The sequence below is a fragment of the Oratosquilla oratoria genome, chromosome 16 (genome assembly GCF_046742065.1).
Source record: "Oratosquilla oratoria isolate Oo_2021 chromosome 16, ASM4674206v1, whole genome shotgun sequence".
Classification (NCBI taxonomy): domain Eukaryota; kingdom Metazoa; phylum Arthropoda; class Malacostraca; order Stomatopoda; family Squillidae; genus Oratosquilla; species Oratosquilla oratoria.
The window spans coordinates 14,224,164-14,246,704 of NC_134792.1; the positions used below are offsets into that span (position 1 = coordinate 14,224,164).

Below are 22,541 nucleotides of genomic sequence, written 5' to 3' on the forward strand. Positions count from 1 at the left end.
ACTATACAGGCACTTCTCCAGTCCTCCGGTACTCTACCCTCTCTCCAGCAAACATTAAATAACCTCACCAACCAGTCCACCATCACTGAACCTCCCTTTTCCAGACATTCTGCATGGCATCCATCCAGACCAGGTGCCTTACCTGCTTTCATCATCTTTACAACTGCCTTCACCTCATCCTTCCTTATTTCTCCTCCATTCTCCTCACTCATCACTCTCATTTTCTTCGCATTTCCCACTGCAGCTATCTTTCCTTCCCTATCCTCCTTCACATTTAGCAACTCCCTAAAATATTCTGCCCATCTTCCCCTTACTGCCATCTCTTCCATTATCATCTCTCCATCTGTACCTTTTACCTTTTCTTCCCTACTTGATTCGCCTCCTCTTCCTCTTTTAATTTCTTTCCAAAACATCTTTTTATTACTTTCAAAATTTTCTGTCATACTCCTACCCCATTTCACATCTGCTCTCCTCTTTGCCTCCTTTACCTTTTGCTTTACTTCTCTTTTCTTTTCTTTGTACGTCTCATATGACTCCCCCGTCCTCTTTTGTAACCAATCTGTGAATGCTCGCTTCTTCTCTTCTACTAACTTCTTTATATTCTTTTTGGTACTGGGTGTCCATAGTGTTGTTGTGTACTCGAGTTTTGGTCTTATTAGTGTAGTTAAATTATTTTTTATAATTTTCTCGTCCAAATAGGCAAATGCCATGTTTATTGACCTCAATAAATTATAGGTTTCTCCAACTATTTTATTAATATGATTATCCGGTGTCATGTCTTTGCTGATTATGTGTCAATTCATTATTATTTACTATTTACCTGTTTGTTTATTATCTAACTATACTTATGCATTTATTTATGTATTTTATTTGTTATTTACATTATTATAGTTTTTATTTATTAATTATGATTTTATGCCTTTCCCTTTTTGGCTACCTCCCTTGTAAGGGGGAAAAAGCCTTGGTATATGTATGTATGTATGTATTTATTAATTTATTATTATGATTTTTTTCGCATCCAACCTAGATATGGACCAAAAGGTCTCCTGTCGGCATGCTCCGCCTTTGTAATCCTTTGATCATCACTCCAAGGCCTTTTTCCGAGTTTACTTTTTTGACCTCTTCTTCACCAATTTTATAATCTCTCGATATTGTGTTTTTACTTTTTCCAAATTCCATTATACTACATTTCTTGATATTGAATTGCACTTACCACTTTTGAGTCCATTTCCAGATCTTGTCCAAGTCTTGTGGTAATGAGTTGCAATCCTCCTCCATCTGCAAAGAAATTCATATAACACTCTACTACTTCGTCCATGTCATTTATGTATATAGCAAACATGATCGAGGCCAGTACTGGTCCCTGCGGCACACCACTTATCATTTCTTCCCAATTTGATAATTTGTCTCTAATTACTACTCTCATTTTCCTCATAGTTAGGAAGTCTTTCATCCATTCCAATAATTTTCCTCTGATGTCACCTATTGATTCTGTCTTCCTTATTAGTTTATTGTGTGGTACCTTATTAAATGCCTTTTGTAGGTCCAGAAAGGCACAGTCTGCCCAATCATCTCTCTCTTGTATTATATCTATTAATCTTGAGTAGCAGATAAAGTTTGTTGTACATGATCTTCCTTGTCTGAATCCAAGTTGATTTGGATTCAGTATCATTTTTCCTCAAAATGTTTAACCCATCTATTTTTTATTACCTTTTTTGCAAATTTTTGCTGCTGTGCTTGTCAGGGAGACCGGTCTGTAATTTGATGGGTCTTTCTTGTTTCCTTCCTTATAAATTGGTACAGTGTTTGCCTTCTTCCAGTCCTGTGGCACTTTTCCTTCTTTAAGTGAGAAATTGATTATATTGTATATTTTGTCTGTTAATTCTTCCATGCATTCTTTCAGTATCCAATTTGCAATTCCATCTGGACCATGTGATATTCTGACATCAAGGGTCTTGATTTGGTCACTGATTTCCTTTTGTGTTACAATTATTTCTTTCATTGAGGGCGATCTCTCTCTATCTCTTCACAGTTAGGTGAGTTTTCTATTGTGAATACTGACTTGAAGTGATTGTTCATAATTTCAGCCATCTCCAGTTCTTCTGTATATTCATGTTTACCTTGGCACAGCTTTTCTATTTCTTGTTTATTCTTCAGTTTGCCATTCACATACCTGTAAAATAGTTTGGGTTCTTCCTTGCATTTTTTTTTTTTTTTTTTTTTTTTTTTTTTTTTTTTATAGTTTCTCTTTTCATCTCTGTGTATTTTTACATAATCATTTCTTAGTTTGATGTACATTTACCATCTGCTTATTTTCTTGTCTCTTTTCCATTTCTTCCAAGGTTTGTCTCTTTTATCCTTAGCCTCACTACACCTTTTGTTGTACCAGCTTTTTATGTATGTTCTTTCCATTCTTTGTTGTGGTACGTATTTATTTACTCCCTCATTGTAAATTTCTTTTAGTATATACCATTTCTCTTCCATCTCTGTTTCTTCATTTAGGAATTTTTCCCAGTTCGCATTGCGAAAGAATTTTTTGAGTTTCTCAAAATTTGTTGTACATTAGTCTTCCTATTCTATGTTTATCATTTCTGCTTTGATCCATTTGCTCTTTCAACTCAAATTCTATTAGTACATGGTCACTCTTTCCTATTGGAGTTTTGTAATAAAAAAATTTTTATCAACAATTTCAGGCTCTGTCATAAGTATTAAATCCAGCCTTGATGGTTCTTCACTACCTCTGTATCTGGTATTTACCTTTATCCACTGAGTCATTGTGTATTCAATGGTAATGTCGAGCAGGACGTTGCCCCAAAGTTCCTCTCCACCCTTCACTGTCATTTCCTCCCAACATATTTCTTTTGAATTAAAGTCACCCATAATTACTATATTTCCTCTGTCCTTCAGTATATTAGTTAATTCATATTTTGTATCTTCTAATATTTTGAAATGATCACTTTCTATCCAGGGCTGTGTTTTGGGGTGCACATACACCACTACAAATTTTCTACTCTTTATATGTTTGCTTTCAACTTGTATCATAATTAATTCTACATTATTTTTTCCTTCAGTTATTTTTGTTACATTTAAATCTTTATTAGTCAAAATTAATACTCTGCCACCCTGTTTATCCATTCTGTTCTTTGTCCAGAAGTATAAACCTTGTCCTTCAGTGTTGGATGGTGGAGTACACGTTGATTTAGTTTCCACTATTCCCATTATGTCTGGTTTTTCTAAGGCCAAGTAATCATTTAATGCATTCATTCCTGAAGTTATTCCATCTATATTGGTATAAGATATTTTTAATCTCCTTTCTCCTCGTCTTTTTTTGTCTTTGTTTCCTTTTTCCTTATTTACCATTTTCTCAGTCTCAGGTCCACCACTCTCCAAAAACAATAATTTTTTTCAGTTTAATTTTTTTTTTTTTTTTTTTTTTTTTTTTTTTTTTCCTCCATTTGCTTCATTTCTAAGTTTTTTTTTTCACATATTTTTGTAATATTCACTATTTACTAATTTCATTGTTCTGGATAGTACTTCCTCGGCAGTTGTTTAAGATCTAAGCTTTACTTTCATTGGCCTGTATTATTTTTCTTTAGAGTATCTGCCTTGGTGGATTAAAAAGTGTAATGAGGAATAGACATTTGGGAATGGATGCTAAGAGGAGATTGTATGAAGGAGTGATTGTGCCAACAGCACTGTATGGGGCAGAAACATGGAACATAAGAGAGAAGGAGTTTGAATGTGTTTGAGATGAGGTGTCTGAGAAGTATGATGGGGGTTACTAGGCTGGATAGAGTGAGAAATGAGGAGGTGAGGAGGAGAACAGGGGTGGAAAGGGTGTTGGTAGATAGGATTGATGAAAGAGTATTAGGATGGTTTGGACACATGGAAAGAATGAGTGAAGAAAGACTAGTAAAAGAGGTATGGAAGGCAGATGTGGAGGGACGTCCTAGAATGAGGTGGATGGATGGGGTGAAGGGGGTCTTGGGGAAGAGGGGAATGTCTGTTGAGGAAGGACGGGAGAGGACAGAAGACAGGGGTGAATGGAGAATGGTTGTATATGGATGATGTGATGCATGAGGTGGGATGGGGGATGAGGTAGTATGTGTGAGCAATTTTTGACACACCCCGAAGGGATTTCTCCCCGTCTTCTCCTTTATGCATGGGGCGACAGAGAGGGGGATTGCCGATTTAATGAAACGGCCTTGCTGTGGATGTGCTGTGTCATGCGACACTGCTTCTGACCCAGGGTAGTGGACAAGGTGCAGGGATGACCCGTCATCCAGGAGGTGCTAAGATGAGAGGGAGGGTGGAGGGGTGTGGAGTGTATTCAGGGATGGAATGGGTGGGAATGATTTGATGCCTTTTCCTTTTTGGCTACCTCCCTTGTAAGGGGGAAAAAGCCTTGGTATACGTATGTATGTATCTGCCTATCCTATAGGTCTCCTTGATTTCCCTATCCAAGCCTTGTCCTTCCACTTGTAATTATTTCAGAATTTTCTTAGCGATCTCTTTCTCCTTTTCCCTCTGATATCTAGGTACATCATGCTTCTCTTTAATGCCATAGATTACAATGCATCTTTTTTTATCCACTGTGTCCCTAACTAAGTTGCCTTTCTCTTTAATTACTTGGATCACCATTTCCTTGGTATTTTCCTTGACCGGTTGTTCCATTATTTCTTTAAGGGATACTTTTTTACATTCCTGTTCAATTTCCACTATCTTTATTTCCTGTAAGTCATTTTCTTTGATTTATTCTTCCACCTTTTCAGTCACTTCTTACATTTGATCTTTTATCTCCTTTTTTAATTCCTCATTCCTATTTATATCTTCACTTTTCAACCTTTCATTTTCTGCCTTTAATTTATTTAATTCCTTTTTTAAGTCATCTATCTCCCTATCCTATAGGTCTCCTCGATTTCCCTATCCAAGCCTTGTCCTTCCACTTGTAATTATTTCAGAATTTCCTTAGCGATCTCTTTCTCCTTTTCCCTCTGATATCTAGGCACATCATGCTTCTCTTTAATGCCATAGATTACAATGCATCTTTTTTTATCCACTGTGTCCCTAACTAAGTTGCCTTTTTCTTTAATTACTTGGATTACCATTTCCTTGGTATTTTCCTTGACCTGTTGCTCCATTATTTCTTTAAGGGATACTTTTTGACATTCCTGTTCAACTTTCCACTGTTTCTTTGATTCATTCTTCCACCTTTTCAGTCACTTCTTGCATTTGATCTCTTATCTCCTTTTTTAATTCCTCATTCCTATTTATGTCTTCACTTTTCAGCCTTTCATTTTCTGCCTTTAATTAATTTAATTCCATTTTTAAGTCATCTATCTCCCTATTATTCTCCCCATTGGCTTTCCTTAGCATAGATACTTCTTTGTACATTGTTTTGTACTCACTTTTGAGTTCTATTAAATAATCCAAAATGTCATTAATATCTCTATTTCTCATTATATTTCTATACCTGGGCTCTATCCATTTCTAATCCTCTGTGCATAATATTTCTTTCCCCTTCAAACCCCCCAAAAAAACTCTTTCAAACCTTTGGTATTCCCTTGGAAAGACACGTCTTCTTTCGAATGACACCAAGTGGAGTATCAATTCTACTTCTAAGCATCTCTTCACTGGGTCTTTGCCTCTCGGAGTTTCTTCGCTTCTTTCCTTTTTTTCTTGAAAGAACAGTGAAAAAAAGTGTCCTTGTTGAGGTGCATACACCTGATATATAAAGTATCTTTTACCTTTGATGTTCAGTACACAGTGCATAAGTCTCTCATCAATTTTACGTTTTGAATATATGGCGAGAGTGTTGGTCCTCTTATAATTGCTACTCCATGTTTTCTTCTTCCTGTTTCAACTCCATCATACATCAAAACAAATCCACTGCCTAAATCTTTTCCTCTCTCCTTTCCAAACTGTCTTGTCTCTGCCATACCAAATAAATCTACTTTTCTTCTCAGCATCATTTCAATGATTTCTTCTTATTTGTCCGTGTATGTGGCAATGTTTAAAGTTGCACATCTTATTTTTGGCATAGTTCAAGCTCTGGTCCATTAACATTTCCTATTTCATCTTCAATTGGTCCGTCCTGGTTCCGAGGCTGTCCCTTGAGTTTCTCAAGCAAATAGGTCTTTTTATGGCTTTGCTAGGCCTGTCATGACATCCCTCCTCTTTTATCCTGGCTTGGGACTGGCATGGGATTTAGATGTCTCTCTCTTAATACTTACTTCCAGTCTGCTGCCACTGTATATCTCATCACCTTACTTTTACCCAAATTTATCTTCAACTTCCTTCTTTCACACACCTTCCCAAACTGTCACTAATTTCCTCAATCCCTCTTCTGATCCTGCAACAAGTGCAGTGTCATCAGCAAATAAAAACTGTCATATCTCCCACTTTTCTCCATTTTCTTTAACCATCTCCAATCCCCAACCCTCTACCCTTGGATTTACTTGTTGCACCACCCTGTCCACATATAAATTGAACAGCCAGGATGACATAACACATCCCTGACAAAGTCCCAACTTTACCTCAGACCACTCATTTTCTCCATTTCTAATCCTAACACAAGCTCTACTACTCTTGTAAAAACTCTTGACTGCTCACAGCTTTCCTCCTATCCCATATATCTGCAATACCTCCCACAGTGCCTTCCTGTCTACCCTGTCATAAGCCTTTTCCAGATTCATAAAAGCCCCAAAAGCATCATTACCTTTTCCCAAAGCTTTATCATGCATCTGTCTTACCACAGAACTCTGACCTACACAACCCCTACTTGTCCCAAACCCACACTGTTCCTCACTAATTACTCCCTCTGTTCCTCTTCTAATCCTCCCAATCAACACCTGCCCATAAGCCTTTCCAGCTACACTTAACAATGTGATCCCTCTGAAACTACTATTCTCACACTTGTCCCCTTTTCCTTTGTAAAGTAGAACTATACAGGCTCTCCTCCAGTCCTCTGGTACTCTACCCTCTCTTAAACAAACATTAAACCTCACCAGCCAGTTCATCATCACTGTACCTCCTTTTTTAGACATTCTGCATGACATCCATCCAACCCAGGTGCCTTACTTGCTCTCATCACCTTACATACATATACCAAGGCTTTTTCCCCCTTACAAGGGAGGTATCCAAAAAGGAAAAGGCATAAAATCATTCCCACCCATTCCATCCCTGAATACACTCCACACCCCTCCACCCTCCCTCTTATCTTAGCAGGAGGTGCTCATCATCTAAACAACTACAATTTGTTAAGATAGGGCTTTAATGGAGTATATAGTGATAACCAGGAGTAGGGTGAGTTTTGGATGTACTTGTTCTAAGGGGAGAAAGTGTGGGAATATCAAATAATTTTTTGGTGGAAAGAGGAAAAGGACAGAAGTTAAGCTGGTGTTTAGAGTAAACTGCTTAAATGTGAAAGAAAAGGAGTTCAAGATGTACTTGTTCTAAGGGGAGAAAGTGTGGGAATATGTGGGAATATCAAATAATTTTTTGGTGGAAAGAGGAAAAGGACAGAAGTTAAGCTGGTGTTTAGAGTAAACTGCTTAAATGTGAAAGAAAAGGAGTTCAAGAAGAGGCTGAGAGAAGAGTGGGAGGGAGTGAAGGATAGAATAGAACTAGGAGTGGGGGAGGAATGGGGATGTGGAACAAGAAGGACAGGAGGAAATAGAAGGGAATGTAGTGAGTGGTGGGATGAGGAAGCAAAGAAGGTTGTAGAAGAGAGTAAATGATCATTCATAGACCGGTTACAAAATAGGATGAGAGAATCATGTGAGAAATACAAAGAAAGAGAACAAAAGTAAAGCATAAGATAAAGGAGGCAAAGAGGAGAGCAGATGTGAAATGGGGTATGAATATGACAAAAAAAAATTACAATAATGAAAAGAAGTTTTGGAAGGAAATTCAGAGAGGAATGGGAGGTGAATCAAATAGAAAAGAAAAGATAAAAGGTGCAGATGGAGAAATGATAATGGAAGAGACAGCAGTAAGAGGAAGATGGGCAGAATATTTTAGGGAGCTGCTAAATGTAAAGAATGATAGAGAGGGAAAGGTAGTTCCAGTAGGTAGCGCTAAGAAAATGACAGTGATGAATGAGGAAAGTGGAGAAATAAAGAAAGATGTGGTGAAAGCAGTTATTGAAATTATGAGAGCAGGTAAGTCACCTGGGTTAGATGGGTGTCATGGGAACTTTCTAAAAAAAGAGAGGTACACTGATGGTGCACTGGCTGGTGAGGTTGTTTAATGTTTGTCTAAAAGAGGGTAGAGTGCCAGAGACTGGAGGAGTGCCTGTATAGTTCCACTTTACAAGGGAAAAGCAGACAAGTGTGCTTGTAGTAGTTTCAGAGGGATTAGTTTAAGTATATTTGGGAAGGGTGAGGGTGTTGATTGAGATGATTAGGAGAGGTACAGAGGATGTAATTAGTGAGGAACAGTGTGGGTTTAGGACAGATAAGGGTTGCGTGGATCAGATTTTTGTGGTTAGGCAGATATGTGAGAAAGCTTTAGGAAAATGCAAGAATGTTTTTTGGGCCTTTATGGATTTGGAAAAGGCTTACGACAGGGTAGACAGGAAGGCATTGTGGGAGGTATTGCAAATATATGGGATAGGAGGAAAGCTGTTAGGAGCAGTCAAGAGTTTTTAGAATAGTAGAGCGTGTTTTAGGATTAGAAATGGAGAGAGTGAATGGTTCGAGGTAAAGGTGGGACTTTGTCAGGGATGTGTTGTCATCCTGGCTGTTCAATTTATACATGGATGGGGTGGTGTGAGAAGTAAATCCAAGGGTAGTGGGTCAGGGATTGGAGATGGTTAAAGAAAATGGAGAAAAGTGGGAGATAAGCCAGTTGTTGTTTGCAGATGACACTGCCCTTGTAGCAGGATCAGAGGAGGGATTGAGGAAATTGGTGAGAGTATGGGAAGGTATGTGAAAGAAGGAAGTTAAAGATAAATTTGGGTAAAAGTAAGGTGATGAGATATACAGTGGCAGCAGACAGGAAATAAGTATTAAGAGAGAGACTAGAGGAACTGGATAGATTTCGATACTTGGGAAGAAAGGAGGAGTTTCAATGTGTTTGAAATGAGGTGCCTGAGAAGTATGATAGAGGTTACTAGGCTGGATAGAGTGAGAAATGAGGAGGTGAGGAGGAGAACAGGGGTGGAAAGGGAGTTGGGAGATAGGGTTGATGAAAGAGTATTAGGATGGTTTGGACACTGAAAGAATGAGTGAAGAAATATTAGTAAAAGAGGTGTGGAAGGCATAGGTGGAAGGAGTGAACATGAGGGGTCGACCTAGGATGAGATAGATGAATGGGGAAAAAGGGGTATTGGGAAAGATGGGAATGTCTGTTGAGGAAGGATTGGAGATGACACAAGATAGAGGTGAATGGAGAATGGTTGTGTATGGATGATGCTGTGATACATGAGGTGGAGTGGGTGGGGGGTGGGGGTGGGGTTTGAGGGAGTATGTGTGAGAAATAAACTGATGCAGCCTGAAGCGATTTCTCCCCATCTCCTTTTATCCATAAGGGGAACAGAGAGGGGGTCACCTCTTTAATGAAGTGGCCTTGCCTTGGATGTGCTGTTGCTTGCAACACTGCTTCTAACCCAGGGCAGTGGGCGAGATGCAGGGATCCCATCATCCAGGAGGTGCCAAGATAAGAGGGTGGATATGAGTGGTGTATGTAGGGGATGAAATGGGTGGGAGTGGTTTCTCTGCCTTTGATTTTTGGCTACCTACCTTATGAGGGGGAAAAAGCCTATGGTATATGTATGTATGGAGTAGAGCTTGTGGTAGAATCCGAAATGGAGAGTGAGTGGTTTGAGGTAAAGTGGGACTTCACCAGGGATGTATTATGTTACCTTGGCTCTTCAATGTATACATGGATGAGGTGGTACAAGAGGTAAATGCAAGGGTAGTGGGTCAGGGATTGGAGATTGTTAAAGAAAATGAAGAAAAGTGGGAGATGAGACTGTTATTGTTTGCTGATGACACTGCACTTGTAGCAGGATCAGAAGAGGGATTAAGGAAGTTAGTGACAGTGTTTGGGAGGGTGTGTGAAAGAAGGAAGTTGAAGATAAATGTGGGTAAATGTACATACATACATACATATACCAAGGCTGTTTCCCTCTTACAAGGGGGGTAGCCAAAAAGAAAAGGCACAAAATCATTCCCACCCATACCATCCCTGAATACACTCCACACCCCTCCACCCTCCCTCTTATCTTAGCACCTCCTGAATGACGGGTCATCCCTGCACCTTGTCCACTGCCCTGGGTCAGAAGCAGTGTCGCAAGACACAGCACATCCACAGCAAGGCCGCTTCAATTGGCAACCCCCCCTCTCTGTCCCCCCATTGCATAAAATGAGAGGACGGGGAGAAATCCCTTCGGGCTGCGTCAAAATTTGCTCACACATACTACCTCACCCCCCATCCACCCGCCCATTCCACCTCATGCAATCACAACATCATCCATATACAACCATTCTCCATTCACCCCTGTCTTCTGTCCTCTCCCGTCCTTCCTCAACAGACATTCCCCTCTTCCCCAAAGCCCCCTTCACCCCATCCATCCACCACATCCTAGGAAGTCTCCTCATGTTCACTCCCTCCACATCTGCCTTCCACACCTCTTTTACTAGTCTTTCTTCACTCATTCTTTCCATGTGTCCAAACCATCCTAATATTCTTTCATCAACCCTATCTCCCAGCTCCTTTTCCACCCCTGTTCTCCTCACCTCCTCATTTCTCACTCTATCTAGCCTAGTAACCCCCATCATACTTCTCAGACACCTCATCTCAAACACATTCAAACTCCTTCTCTCCTCTTCTCTTATGTTCCATGTTTCTGCCCCATACAGTGCTGTTGGCACAATCACTCCTTCATGGAGTCTCCTCATAGCATCCATTCATAAATGTCTATTCCTCATTACACTCTTTAATCCACCAAGGCATTTACTTGCTTCTCTCAATCTACATTCTACCTCCACTTTCACTCCACCTTTCCCTGCCACATTTGCACCCAAGTATCTAAAACTATCCACTTCCTCCAGTCGCTCTCCCTTAATGCTCACTTCCAGATTACTGCCACTTTCACCCCTTGTACATCTCATCACCTTACTTTTACCCACATTTATCTTTAGCTTTCTTCTATCACATACTCTCCCAAACTCTGCCACCAACTTCCTCAATCCCTCCTCCGATCCTGCCACAAGCGCAGTGTCGTCCGCAAACAACAGCTGGCTCACCTCCCACTTTTCTCCATTTTCTTTAACCATCTCCAATCCCTGACCCACTACCCTTGCATTTACTTCTCGCACTACCCCATCCATGTATAAGTTGAACAGCCAGGGCGACATAACGCATCCTTGACGAAGTCCCACCTTTACCTCAAACCACTCACTCTCTCCATTTGTAATCCTGACACAAGCTCTACTACTCTCATAAAAACTCTTGACAGCTCCTAGAAGCTTTCCTCCTATCCCATATATCTGCATAACTTCCCACAGTGCCTTCCTGTCTACCCTATCATAAGCCTTTTCCAGATCCATAAAAGCCCAAAAAACATCCTTCCCCTTTCCTATAGCTTTCTCACATATCTGTCTTACCACAAAGATCTGATCTACACAACCTCTACCTGTCCTAAATCCACACTGTTCCTCACCAATTACTCCTTCTGTTCCTCTCCTAATCCTCTCAATCAAGATCCTCCCATAAGCCTTCCCAACTACACTCAACAAGCTAATCCCTCTGAAACTACTACATTCACACTTGTCCCCCTTTCCCTTGTAAAGTGGAACTATACAGGCACTCCTCCAGTCCTCCAGCACTCTACCCTCTCTCCAACAAACATTAAATAACCTCATCAGCCAGTCCACCATCACTGAACCTCCCTTTTTCAGACATTCTGCATGGCATCCATCCAGACCAGGTGCCTTACCTGCTTTCATCATCTTAACAACTGCCTTCACCTCATCCTTCCTTATTTCTCCTCCATTCTCCTCATTCATCACTCGCATTTTCTTTGCACTTCCCACTGCAGCAATCTTTCCTTCCCTATCCTCCTTCACATTTAGCAACTCCCTAAAATATTCTGCCCATCTTCCCCTTACTGCCTTCTCTTCCATTATCATCTCTCCATCTGCACCTTTTACCTTTTCTTCCCTACTTGATTCGCCTCCTCTTCCTCTCTTAATTTCTTTCCAAAACATCTTTTTATTACTTTCAAAATTTTCTGTCATACTCCTACCCCATTTCACATCTGCTCTCCTCTTTGCAACCTTTACCTTTTGATTTACTTCTCTTTTCTTTTCTTTGTACCTCTCATATGACTCCCTCATCCTATTTTATAACCAATCTGTGAAAGTTCTCTTCTTCTCTTCTACAACCTTCTTTGTTTCCTCATCCCACCATTCACTACCCTTTCTTCTATTTCCCCCTGTCCTTCTTGTTCCACACACCATCTTTGCACACTTTATGACTCCCTCCTTGAACCATCCCCATTCCTCCTCCACACCCATCTCTGCTCTACCCTTTACTCCCTCCCACTCCTTCAGCTTCTTTCCGTACTCCTTCTCCTTTCCTTCCCATGCAAGGAGTTCACTCTAAGAACCTCCCTACCTTTTGTCCCTTTCCTCTCCCTCCATCTATCCTCCACTTTCAACTTACCTTCCACCAAAAAATGATCTGATATTCCCCCACCCTCTCCCCTTAGCACATGCACATCCTTAACTCTTCCTATCATAATCCTATTTACCACTACATAATCCATTAGCGCTCTATCTACCACCCTTCCCTCCACCACCCTCTCCCATGTGTACTTATGCTTGACTTTCTTCCGAAACATTGTATTTGCTATCATCAACTCTCTTTCTAGACACATTTCCACCATCAACTCTCCACTACGATTCTTTCCTGGAACTCCACATTTCCCAACCACTCCATCGATTGGACCATTTCCTACCCTAGCATTAAGGTCTCCCAGTACTATCACATTGACATTTCTTCCCAAATCCTCTATGCACTCATTTAGATCTATCCAAAAGGCCTCCCTTTTTTCTACACTCTTCTCACTGCCAGGCCCATATGCACTTACAAAGACCCACATCTCCTTCCCCAGTTTCACCTGCATCCACATTATCCTTGAGGAAACCTCCTTCCACTCCACTACCCGTTTACCTATGTCTTCACTTACTAGAATAGCCACCCCTTCCCTCCCTCGCCCTCTCTTCACTCCTGATAACCTCCCACTTACACTCCCAAACATACACTCACCCTTCCCTTTCAACTTAGTTTCACTCAAAGCCAACATATCCATCTTTCTTCTCACAAACATACTACCTATCTCTTCCCTTTTACTCTCATCTGTACCACATCCACGCACATTAACCCCTTCCATACGGTGCCGCACACATAGGCGTCATGAGGAGCAAGTGGATTCGCGACGCTGCCATATCGGCGTCTTGATTATATTTATTGTAGTCGCCCCTGTGTTTTTACATTCTTCCAAATGTGCCCTGAATCCCATTCTCTGTGGTTTTCAAAATTCGCGGGTGAAAGAGAGAACGATCGATATAAGCGGTGACTATATTTTATGATGCGAGTATTATTACGACACGTCGTACGGCTGGCATTGGCTGCTGCCCGCGATATTTAAGTCCGGAGTGAAGTGGTTAAAAGACCCAAACCTTAGGGTGCTGGTCCGAGGCCTTCCAGCCCCTCTTATGCCTTCTCTTATTCTTTTAGGAATTTCCCCTGTGGGGCTACAAGGAGAAGGATGCCTAGTTCCAATCCCCGTCCCTTTCTTCTCGCCTCTTATGATCCAAGTGGGAATACTTGGTGGCAGTATTCTTTTCCCCCACCACAGGGAATTCCCCCATCACAGAAAAGGAATACTCAGAGAAATGGTACAGGACACCAACAAGGGGTTGGAGGACAGCATAACGGAGGGACAGTCGTAGTATAAAAGTGTCATCATATCTCTATGAACAAAGTTTTCCTCTATCATAGACAAAATGATGTGTGACTCTGATCCGTAGGGGCGCCCCATATAGACCCTAAAGTATGAACTGCATGCTACTTTGCCACAATAACAAGCAGCCAATATCCCAGACGGTAATATGATATGTGTATAATTAGAGTATCATGCTTCCAGCTTCCTAATTCTTTTATTTTACTAGAAAATTGAATACTTTAACAATGTCCTCCTAGCATCACCGAGGAATAAGTAAGTGAACTTCAACAGCTTAAATTTTCACAGTTGTCTATGAGAAAGTTAAGAAAAGAGGTTGTTGAACACCCAATATCCAAATATCTCAGCCAGGAATAAGCAATAACAAAAAATATATTCATAACTTTAATTTTGAATGGTACCAACAGAAATGTTGGCTTTGCAGCTGTGAAGTAAAAAATACATTCTCTTGTGCTTGTTTCGTTCTACACAATATCAAAATACATACCCCCCTTACACGGGGGGTAGCCAAAAAGAAAAAGGCATAGAAATCACTCCCACCCATTTCATTTCCCATATATTCCACTGCCCTCCACCCTCCCTCCTATCTTGGCACCTCCTGGATGATGGGTCATCCCTGCATCCTGTCCACTGCCCTGGGTCAGAAGCAGTGTCGCAAGACACAGCACATCCACAGCAAGGCCGCTTCATAAATTCGGTGACCCCCCCTCTCTGTCCCCTCATGCAGGAAAGGAGAAGACGGGGAGAAATGTAAGGTGATGAAATATACAGTGGCAGCAGAATAGAAGTGAGTATTAAGAGAGAGAGACTGGAAGAAGTGGATAGTTTTAGATACTTGGGTGTGAATGTGGCAGGAAAGGGAGGAGTGGAGGTGGAGGTAGAATGTAGATTGAAAGAAGCAAGTAAATGTCTTGGGGGATTAAAAAGTGTAATGAGAAATAGACATTTGGGAATGGATGCTAAGAGGAGGTTATATAAAGGAGTGATTGTGCCAACAGCACTGTACGGGGCAGAAACATGGAACAAAAGACAGGAAGAGAGAAGGAGTTTGAATGTGTTTGAGATGAAATGTCTGAGAAGTATGATAGGGGTTACTAGGCAGGACAGAGTGAGAAACAAGGAGGTGAGGAGGAGAACGGGGATGGAAAGGGAGTTGATAAAGAATATTGGGATGGTTTGGACATATGGAAAGAATGAGTGAAGAAAGATTAGTAAAAGAGATGTGGAAGACAGAGGTAGAAGGAGTAAACATGAGGGGGGACCAAGGATGAGATGGATGGAAGGGGTAAAAGGGGCACTGTGAAAGAATGAAATGTCTGTTGAGAAAGGATGTGAGAAAACAGAAGATATGGGTGACTGGACAATGGTTGTATTTACCTAGTTGTATTCTACAGGACGAGAGCTATGTTTGTAGTGACCCGTTTTCGTATCTCTCCACATCCAGTTCTGGCACTCACCTTTTCTCCTTTTAGTTTGTTCCAGACATCAATCACTCTATGTGGGAAGCTATTCTTTTTCATGTCTCTTCTGTAACTGTCCTTCTTTAGCTTCTTTTCGTGTCCTCTTATTTCTCTTCTGTCCCATTTTAATAAGTCGTCTCTATAGAGAATTTCCATCCCTTTCATAATTCTGTAAATGGTCAACAAATCACCTCTTTCTCTTCTCTGTTCCAGTGTTGATAGATGTAATTTCTCCAATCTTTGTTCGTATGTCAAATTTGATAGTGTTGGTGCCATTTTTGTCGCTGCTCTTTAGATTCTTTCTAATTTTCTTATGTTTTTTTTTGTGCTAGGTACCCATAGTGTTGCAGCATACTCTAGTTTAGGTCTTACTAGTGTAACCACTATTTTCTTTACCATTTCTTCATCCATGTAGTCGAAGTGCGGAGTGGCAAATGATCACTCAAATCAATTAGATATTCAAGAAGATTTAGATAAATTACAGCAATGGTCTGAAAAGTGGCTAATGAAATTTAACACAAGTAAATGCAAGGTAATGCACATAGGTAAAAATAACAGTAAGTGCGATTACAAGTTATTTGGAAATTCGTTAACAAAAGTGGATAGTGAAAAAGATCTCGGCGTAATTATCAGTAACGACCTCAAATCATCCAAGCAGTGTATTTCAGCCTCTGAGAAAGCAAATAAGATTCTGGGACTGATTGCGTGATCTTTTGATTTCAAAAGTCCATCACTCATTAACAAGCTATATAAATCGTTAGTTCGTCCACATTTGGAATATGCTGTTTCCGTATGGTCACCGAATCTCATTAAAGACATTGACAGACTGGAAAAAGTACAACGGCGAGCCACAAAACTGATTCCAAATATAAAAAATAAATCATACAAAAATCGACTAAAACACATGAATCTGTTTTCCCTAAAAAAGCGTAGACTCAGAAGTGACTTGATACAGGTCTTTAAGATTTTAAAGGGAATTGACAACATCAAAAGTGACAAAATTTTCACATTGAATGAGAATCAGACAAGAAACAATGGTCTCAAACTGTCCGGAAATAGATTCAATTTGGAAGTGGGTAGAAACAACTTTGCCAACCATGTAGTTAATGAATGGAATAAACTTCCTGCACAGGTAGTGCAATGTAGTTCAGTTCGAAGCTTTAAGAATCATTTAGATAAATACCTAAGTAAGATGCTGTAATGATTATAATTTATCTTATATTATTTGTTTTTGTTTTGTTATCATTTGTCTGTCTGATTTTCATTTATTATTAGTTATATGTCATTTTGTTTATGGATGATGTTGTGATTGCATGAGGAGGAATGGGCGGGGGGGTGGGGTAGTATGTGTGAGTAAATTTTGACGCAGCCCGAAGGGATTTCTCCCCGTCCTCTCCTTATATGCAAGGAGGGGTCGCCGATTAAATGAAGCGGCCTTGCTGTGGATGTGCTGTGTCTTGCGACACTGCTTCTGACCCAGGGCGGTGGGCAGGGTGCAGGGATGACCCGTCATCCAGGAGGTGCTCAGATGAGAGGGAGGGTGGGAGGGGTGTGGAGTGTAATTAGGGATGAAATGGGTGGGAGTGTTTTTATGCCTTCCCCTTTTTGGCTACCTCCCTTGGAAGGGGGAAAAAGCCTTGGTATATGTATGTATGTATATGTAATTTTGTTATTATTTACTATTTACCTGTTTGTTTATTATTTAACTATACCTATGCATTTATTCATGTATTTTATTTGTTATTTACATTATTATAGTTTTTATTTATTGTTTTATTATTAATATGATTTTTTTCGCATCCGACCTAGATATGATCAAAAGGTCTCCTGTCGGCATGCTCCGCCTTTGTAATCCTTTGTAAGGCCACTTTCATTGATCGTAATAAGTTAAAAGTTTATCTAAGTAATTTATTGACATGTTTATCAGGTGTCAAGTCACTTGAGATGATCATTCCCAGGTCCCTTTCTGAATCGACTTTTTTGACTTCCTTGTTTCCAATTTTATATTGCCCCAATATTCTATTTTTGCTTTTTCCAAATTCTATTATGTTACATTTCTTAATGTTGAAGTTCATCTCACATCTCTGACTCCATGGATGATGATGTAATGCATGGAAGGGAGTGGGTGGGGGATGGGGAGTGGGGGAGTATGCGTGAGAAATAAAATGATGCAGCTTGAAGGGATTTCGCCCCGTCTTCTCCTTTTCTGCATAATGGGACAGAGAGGGGGTCACCGATTTAATGAAGTGGCCCTGCTGTGGATGTGCTGTGTCTTGTGGCACTGCTTCTGACCCAGGGCAGTGGGTGAGATGCAGGGATGACCTGTCATCCAGGAGGAGCCAAGATAAGAGGAAGGGAAGGGAGTGGATGGGAATAGAGTATGTTGGGGATGGAATGGGTGTGAGTAGATTTTATGCCTTTGTTTTTTGGCTATTTTCCTTGTAAGGGAGAAAAAGCCTTTGGTGTATGTATGTATGTAGTAGAGCCTGTGTTTAGAGTTAGAAATGGAGAGTGAGTGGTTTGAGTAAAAGGGGGACTTCACCAGGGATGTGCTGTGTCACCTTGGCTGTTCAATTTATACATGGATGGAGTGGTGCAAGAAGTTAACACAAGGGTAATGGACCAGGGATTGGAGATAGTTAAAGAAAATTGAGAAAAGTGGGAGGTAAGCCAGTTGTTGTTTGCTGACAACACTGTGCTTGTAGCAGGATCAGAGGAGGGATTAACCACTTCAGTATGAATCAAATTCTTGCCTGTAGCATCAGCTGCCATGTGAATGAGGCATCACTGTTCACATAAAATATAAAGTTGCTGCTCTATTACTCATTTTCTTGTACTCTGAGTAATAATAAACACACAAAGCATGATCAAACGAGTTCACAGAATCTGGAGGTAACAAGTGCAACTACAAAAAATATAATCAAGATGCCGACACCAGCATCCTCTTGTACCCACTTGTGTATCATGATGCCTACAAAGGCGTCATCCTATCGAAGTGGTTAAGGAAGTTAGTGACAGAGTTTGGGAAGGTGTGTGAAAGAAGGAATTTGAAGATAAATGTAAGTAAATGTAAGGAGATGAGATATACAAGGGGAGAGGATGGCAGAAAATTGGAAGTTAGTATTAAGTGAGAGAGATTGGATATGGATAGCTTTAGATACTTGGGTGTGAATGTGGCAGGAAAGGTAGGACTGGAAGTCAAGGTAGAATGTAGACTGAGAGAATCATGTAAACGCCTCAAGGGATATAAAAGTGCATTGAGAAATAGACATTTGGGAATGAATGCTAAGAGGAGATTGTATGAAGGAGTGATTGTGCTGACAGCATTTTATGGGGCAGAAACATGGAACATATGAGAGGAAGAGTTTAAATGTGTTTGAGATGAAATGCCTGAGAAGAGTGGTAGGGGATACTAGGCTGGGTAGAGTGAGGAGAGTGGGGGTGCAGAATGGAAGTTGGGAGGTAGGGTTGATGAAGGAGTATTGGGATGTTTTGGAAACATGGAAAGAATGAGTGAAGAAAGATTAGTAAAAGAGATGTCGAAGGCAGAGGTGGGGGACTGAAGATGAGGGGTCAACCAAGGATGAGATAGATGGATGAGGTAAAAGGGGCATTGGCAAAGAGGGTAATGTCTGTTGAAGGTTGTGTATAGATGATGTGATGTATGGAAGGGAGTGTGGGGGATGTGGGTTGAAGGAGTATGTATGAATGATATTTTGACACAGCCTGAAGGGATTTCTCCCTGTCTTATCTTTTTCTGCATGTGCGGACAGAGGGGGAGGGCTCACAGATTAAATGAAGCAGCCTTCCTATGGATGTGCTGTATCTTGCTACATTGCTTCCGACCCAGGGCAGTGGGCGAGGTGGAGGGATGACTCATCATCCAGGAGGAGCCAAGAAAAGAGGAAGAGGAGTGATAAATGGGAGTGGAGTATGTGGGGATGAAATGGGTGGGAGCGGATTTATGCCTTTGTATTTGGCTACCTCCTTAGTAAGGGGGAAAAAACTGTTGGTTATGTATGTATGTATGTATACATACATACATACATATACCAATTGCTTTTTCCCCTTACAAGGGAGGTAGCCAAAGTCAAGGCATAAATCCACTGCCACCCATTTCATCCAAGAATTATCTATATGCATGCACATGCACAAAGTGCAAGGGAGAGGAGTGGCTATACTAGTAAGTGAAGAGATAGGTAAATGTGTAGTGGAGTGGAAGGAGGTTTCTTCAAGGTTAATGTGTATGAAGGTGAAACTGGGAAAGGAGATGTGGGTTTTTGTAGCCAAAGTCAAAGGCATAAATCCACTCCCACCCATTTCATCCCCACATATTCCACATCCATAGCAAGGCAGCTTCAATTAATCAGTGATCTCTCCTCTCCATGCAGAAAAAGAGATGACAGGGAGAAACCTTTTCAGGCTGCGTGAAAATATAATTTTCACATACTCCCCCACCACCCCATCCCCTACCCACTTCCTTCCATGCATAACCATTGTCCACTCACCCCAATCATCTGTCTTCCTTCCTCAACAGACATTTCCCATTGTCCCAATGCCCCTTTTTCCCCATCCATCTCATCCATGGTCACCCCTTCATGTTCACTTCCTCTACCTCTGCCTTCCACACCTCTTTTACTATTTCTTCACTCATTCTTTCCATTTGTCCAAACCATCTCAATACTCCTTCATCAACCCTATCTCCCAACTCCCTTTCCACCCCTGCTCTTCTCCTCACCTCCTCATTTCTCACTCTATCCAGCCTAGTAACCCCTACCATACTATTCAGGCATTTCTTCTTAAACACATTTAAACTCTTCCTATCTCCTTCTCATATGTTCCATGTTTCTGCCCCATACAGTGCTGTTGGCACAATCACTCCTTCATAAAATCTCTTTTTATTATTCATTCCCAAATGTCTATATATATGTGTATGTATTGACTGCATACTAACATGCATTCACAAACTTGGGAACTTTGTGCATGTGCTTGCATTTAGATAATTCTTGGATTTGCATGCAGGTGTCTTGGGAAGAACTTTATTTTACTTTATACTGAATTCACATATAGTCTTTTTATTGAACAGTTTGACGAAAGTGTGCGCATCTGGGATGTGAAAACAGGCAAGTGCTTGAAGACTCTACCAGCCCATTCAGACCCAGTTAGTGCTGTCAACTTTAATAGAGATGGAACACTCATAGTTTCCAGTAGTTATGATGGTCTCTGGTAAGTTTAATTGGATTTACATAATTTTCATATCAGTGAATTAATCCATTGCCTCAGGTCTCTTTTGTAGGAGACCCACAGCTCTTGGATAAACAGTAGTAGCCACTGGAGAACCCCATAAATCACTTTTGTTGTTTAGCAATAATTTGTGTAGGATATGTTCATTGTCCTCTATTTGATGACTGCATCAAGGGCAGTTTAAATCTGTGTCAAGATTGATTCTGTGATAGTACTGTCTTAGAACAGGATGGTGTCGTGAACAGCATGCATATGTGGATCTTCTTTTAACCATTATCATATGATGATGCCGACGTTGGCATCATGAGGTGCTAGTGGATATTCAAGGATGCCAGCATCAGCATCCTGATTAGATTTATTTTGTAGTTGTACCTGTGAACAAGCTTGATTGTGTTTTCTGTGGTTTTTAACATTCAGGGTGAAAGGGAACAAGTATTACAACTGTAACTATATTTTTTTAATATGAGTATTGTGATGAAAAGAAATAACGAGAGGAAGAGGAGAGGAATCAAGTAGAGAAGAAAAGGTAAAAGGTACAGATGGGAAGATGGTAATGGAAGAGAAGGCAGTAAGGGGAAGATGGGCAGAGTATTTTAGGGAGTTGCTAAATGTGTTCTGTCGCCCGGCTGTTCAATTTTTACATGGATGGGGTGGTGCGAGAGGTGAATGCAAGGGTAGTGGGTCAGGGGTTGGAGATGATTAAAGAAAATAGGGAAAAGTTGGAGGTGAGCCAATTGTTGTTTGTGGATGACACTGCACTTGTAGCAGGATCAGAGGAGGGATTGAGGAAGTTAGTGAAAGAGTTTGAGAAGGTGTGTGAAAGAAGGAAGCTGAAGATAAATGTGGGTAAAAGTAAGGTGATGAGATGTACAAGGGGAGAGAGTGACAGTAGACTGGAAGTGAGCATTAAGGGTGAAAGACTGGAGGAAGTGGATAGTTGTAGATACTTGGGTGCAAATGTGGCAGGAAAGGGAGGAGTTGGGGTAGAGGTAGAATTTAGATTGAGAGAAGCGAGTAAATGCCTTGGTGGATTAAAAAGTGTAATGAGAAATAGACATCTGGGAATGGATGCTAAGAGATGGTTATATGAAGGAGTGATTGTGCCAACAGCACTGTACGGGGCAGAAACATGGAACATGAGAGAGGAAGAGAGAAGGAGTTTGAATGTGTTTGAGATGAAATGTCTGAGAAGTATGATAGGGGTTACTAGGCTAGATAGAGTGAGAAATGAGGAGGTGAGGAGGAGAACGGGTGGAAAGGGAGCTGGGAGATAGGGTTGATAAAAGTGTATTAGGATGGTTTGGACACATGGAAAAAATGAGTGAAGAAAGATTAGTAAAAGAAGTGTGGAAGGCAGAGGTGGAAGGAGTGAATATGAGGGGGCATCCTAGGATGAGATGGATGGATGGGGTGAAAGGGGCATTACAAAAGAGAGGAATGTCTGTTGAGTAAGGACGGTAGAGGACAGAAGACGGGTGAATGGAGAGGGGTTGTGTATAGATGATGCTGTGATGCATGAGGGGGAGTGGGTGGGGGATGGGGGGTGAGGAAGTATGTATCAGAAAAAATTTGATGCAACCCGAAGGGATTTCTCCCCGTCTTCTCCTTTTCTGCATGGGGGGACGGAGAGGGGGGTCACCGAATTTATGAAGTGGCCTTGCTGTGGATGTGCTGTGTTTTGCGACACTGCTTGTGACCCAGGGCAGCGGAGAGGATGCAGGGATGACCCGTCATCCAGGAGGTGCCAAGATAAGAGGGAGGGAGGAGGATGGAGGGGAGTGTAATATATAGGATATGGAATGGGTGGGAGTGGTTTCTATGCCTTTTTCTTTTTGGCTACCCCCCATGTAGGGGGAAAAAGC

The 22,541-nt window shown here is 41.0% G+C and overlaps 1 protein-coding gene across 1 annotated transcript in view; it reads left to right on the top strand.

Moving 5' to 3' along the window:
- The window catches only part of wds (WD repeat-containing protein wds), a 62,795-nt gene that overhangs the window by 18,910 nt on the left and 21,344 nt on the right, over window positions 1-22,541 (top strand). Inside the window, exon 6 of the mRNA XM_076199386.1 lies at window positions 20,522-20,661. Coding sequence (XP_076055501.1) covers window positions 20,522-20,661 — 140 coding nt within the window. The remainder of the gene's footprint in view (window positions 1-20,521; window positions 20,662-22,541) is intronic.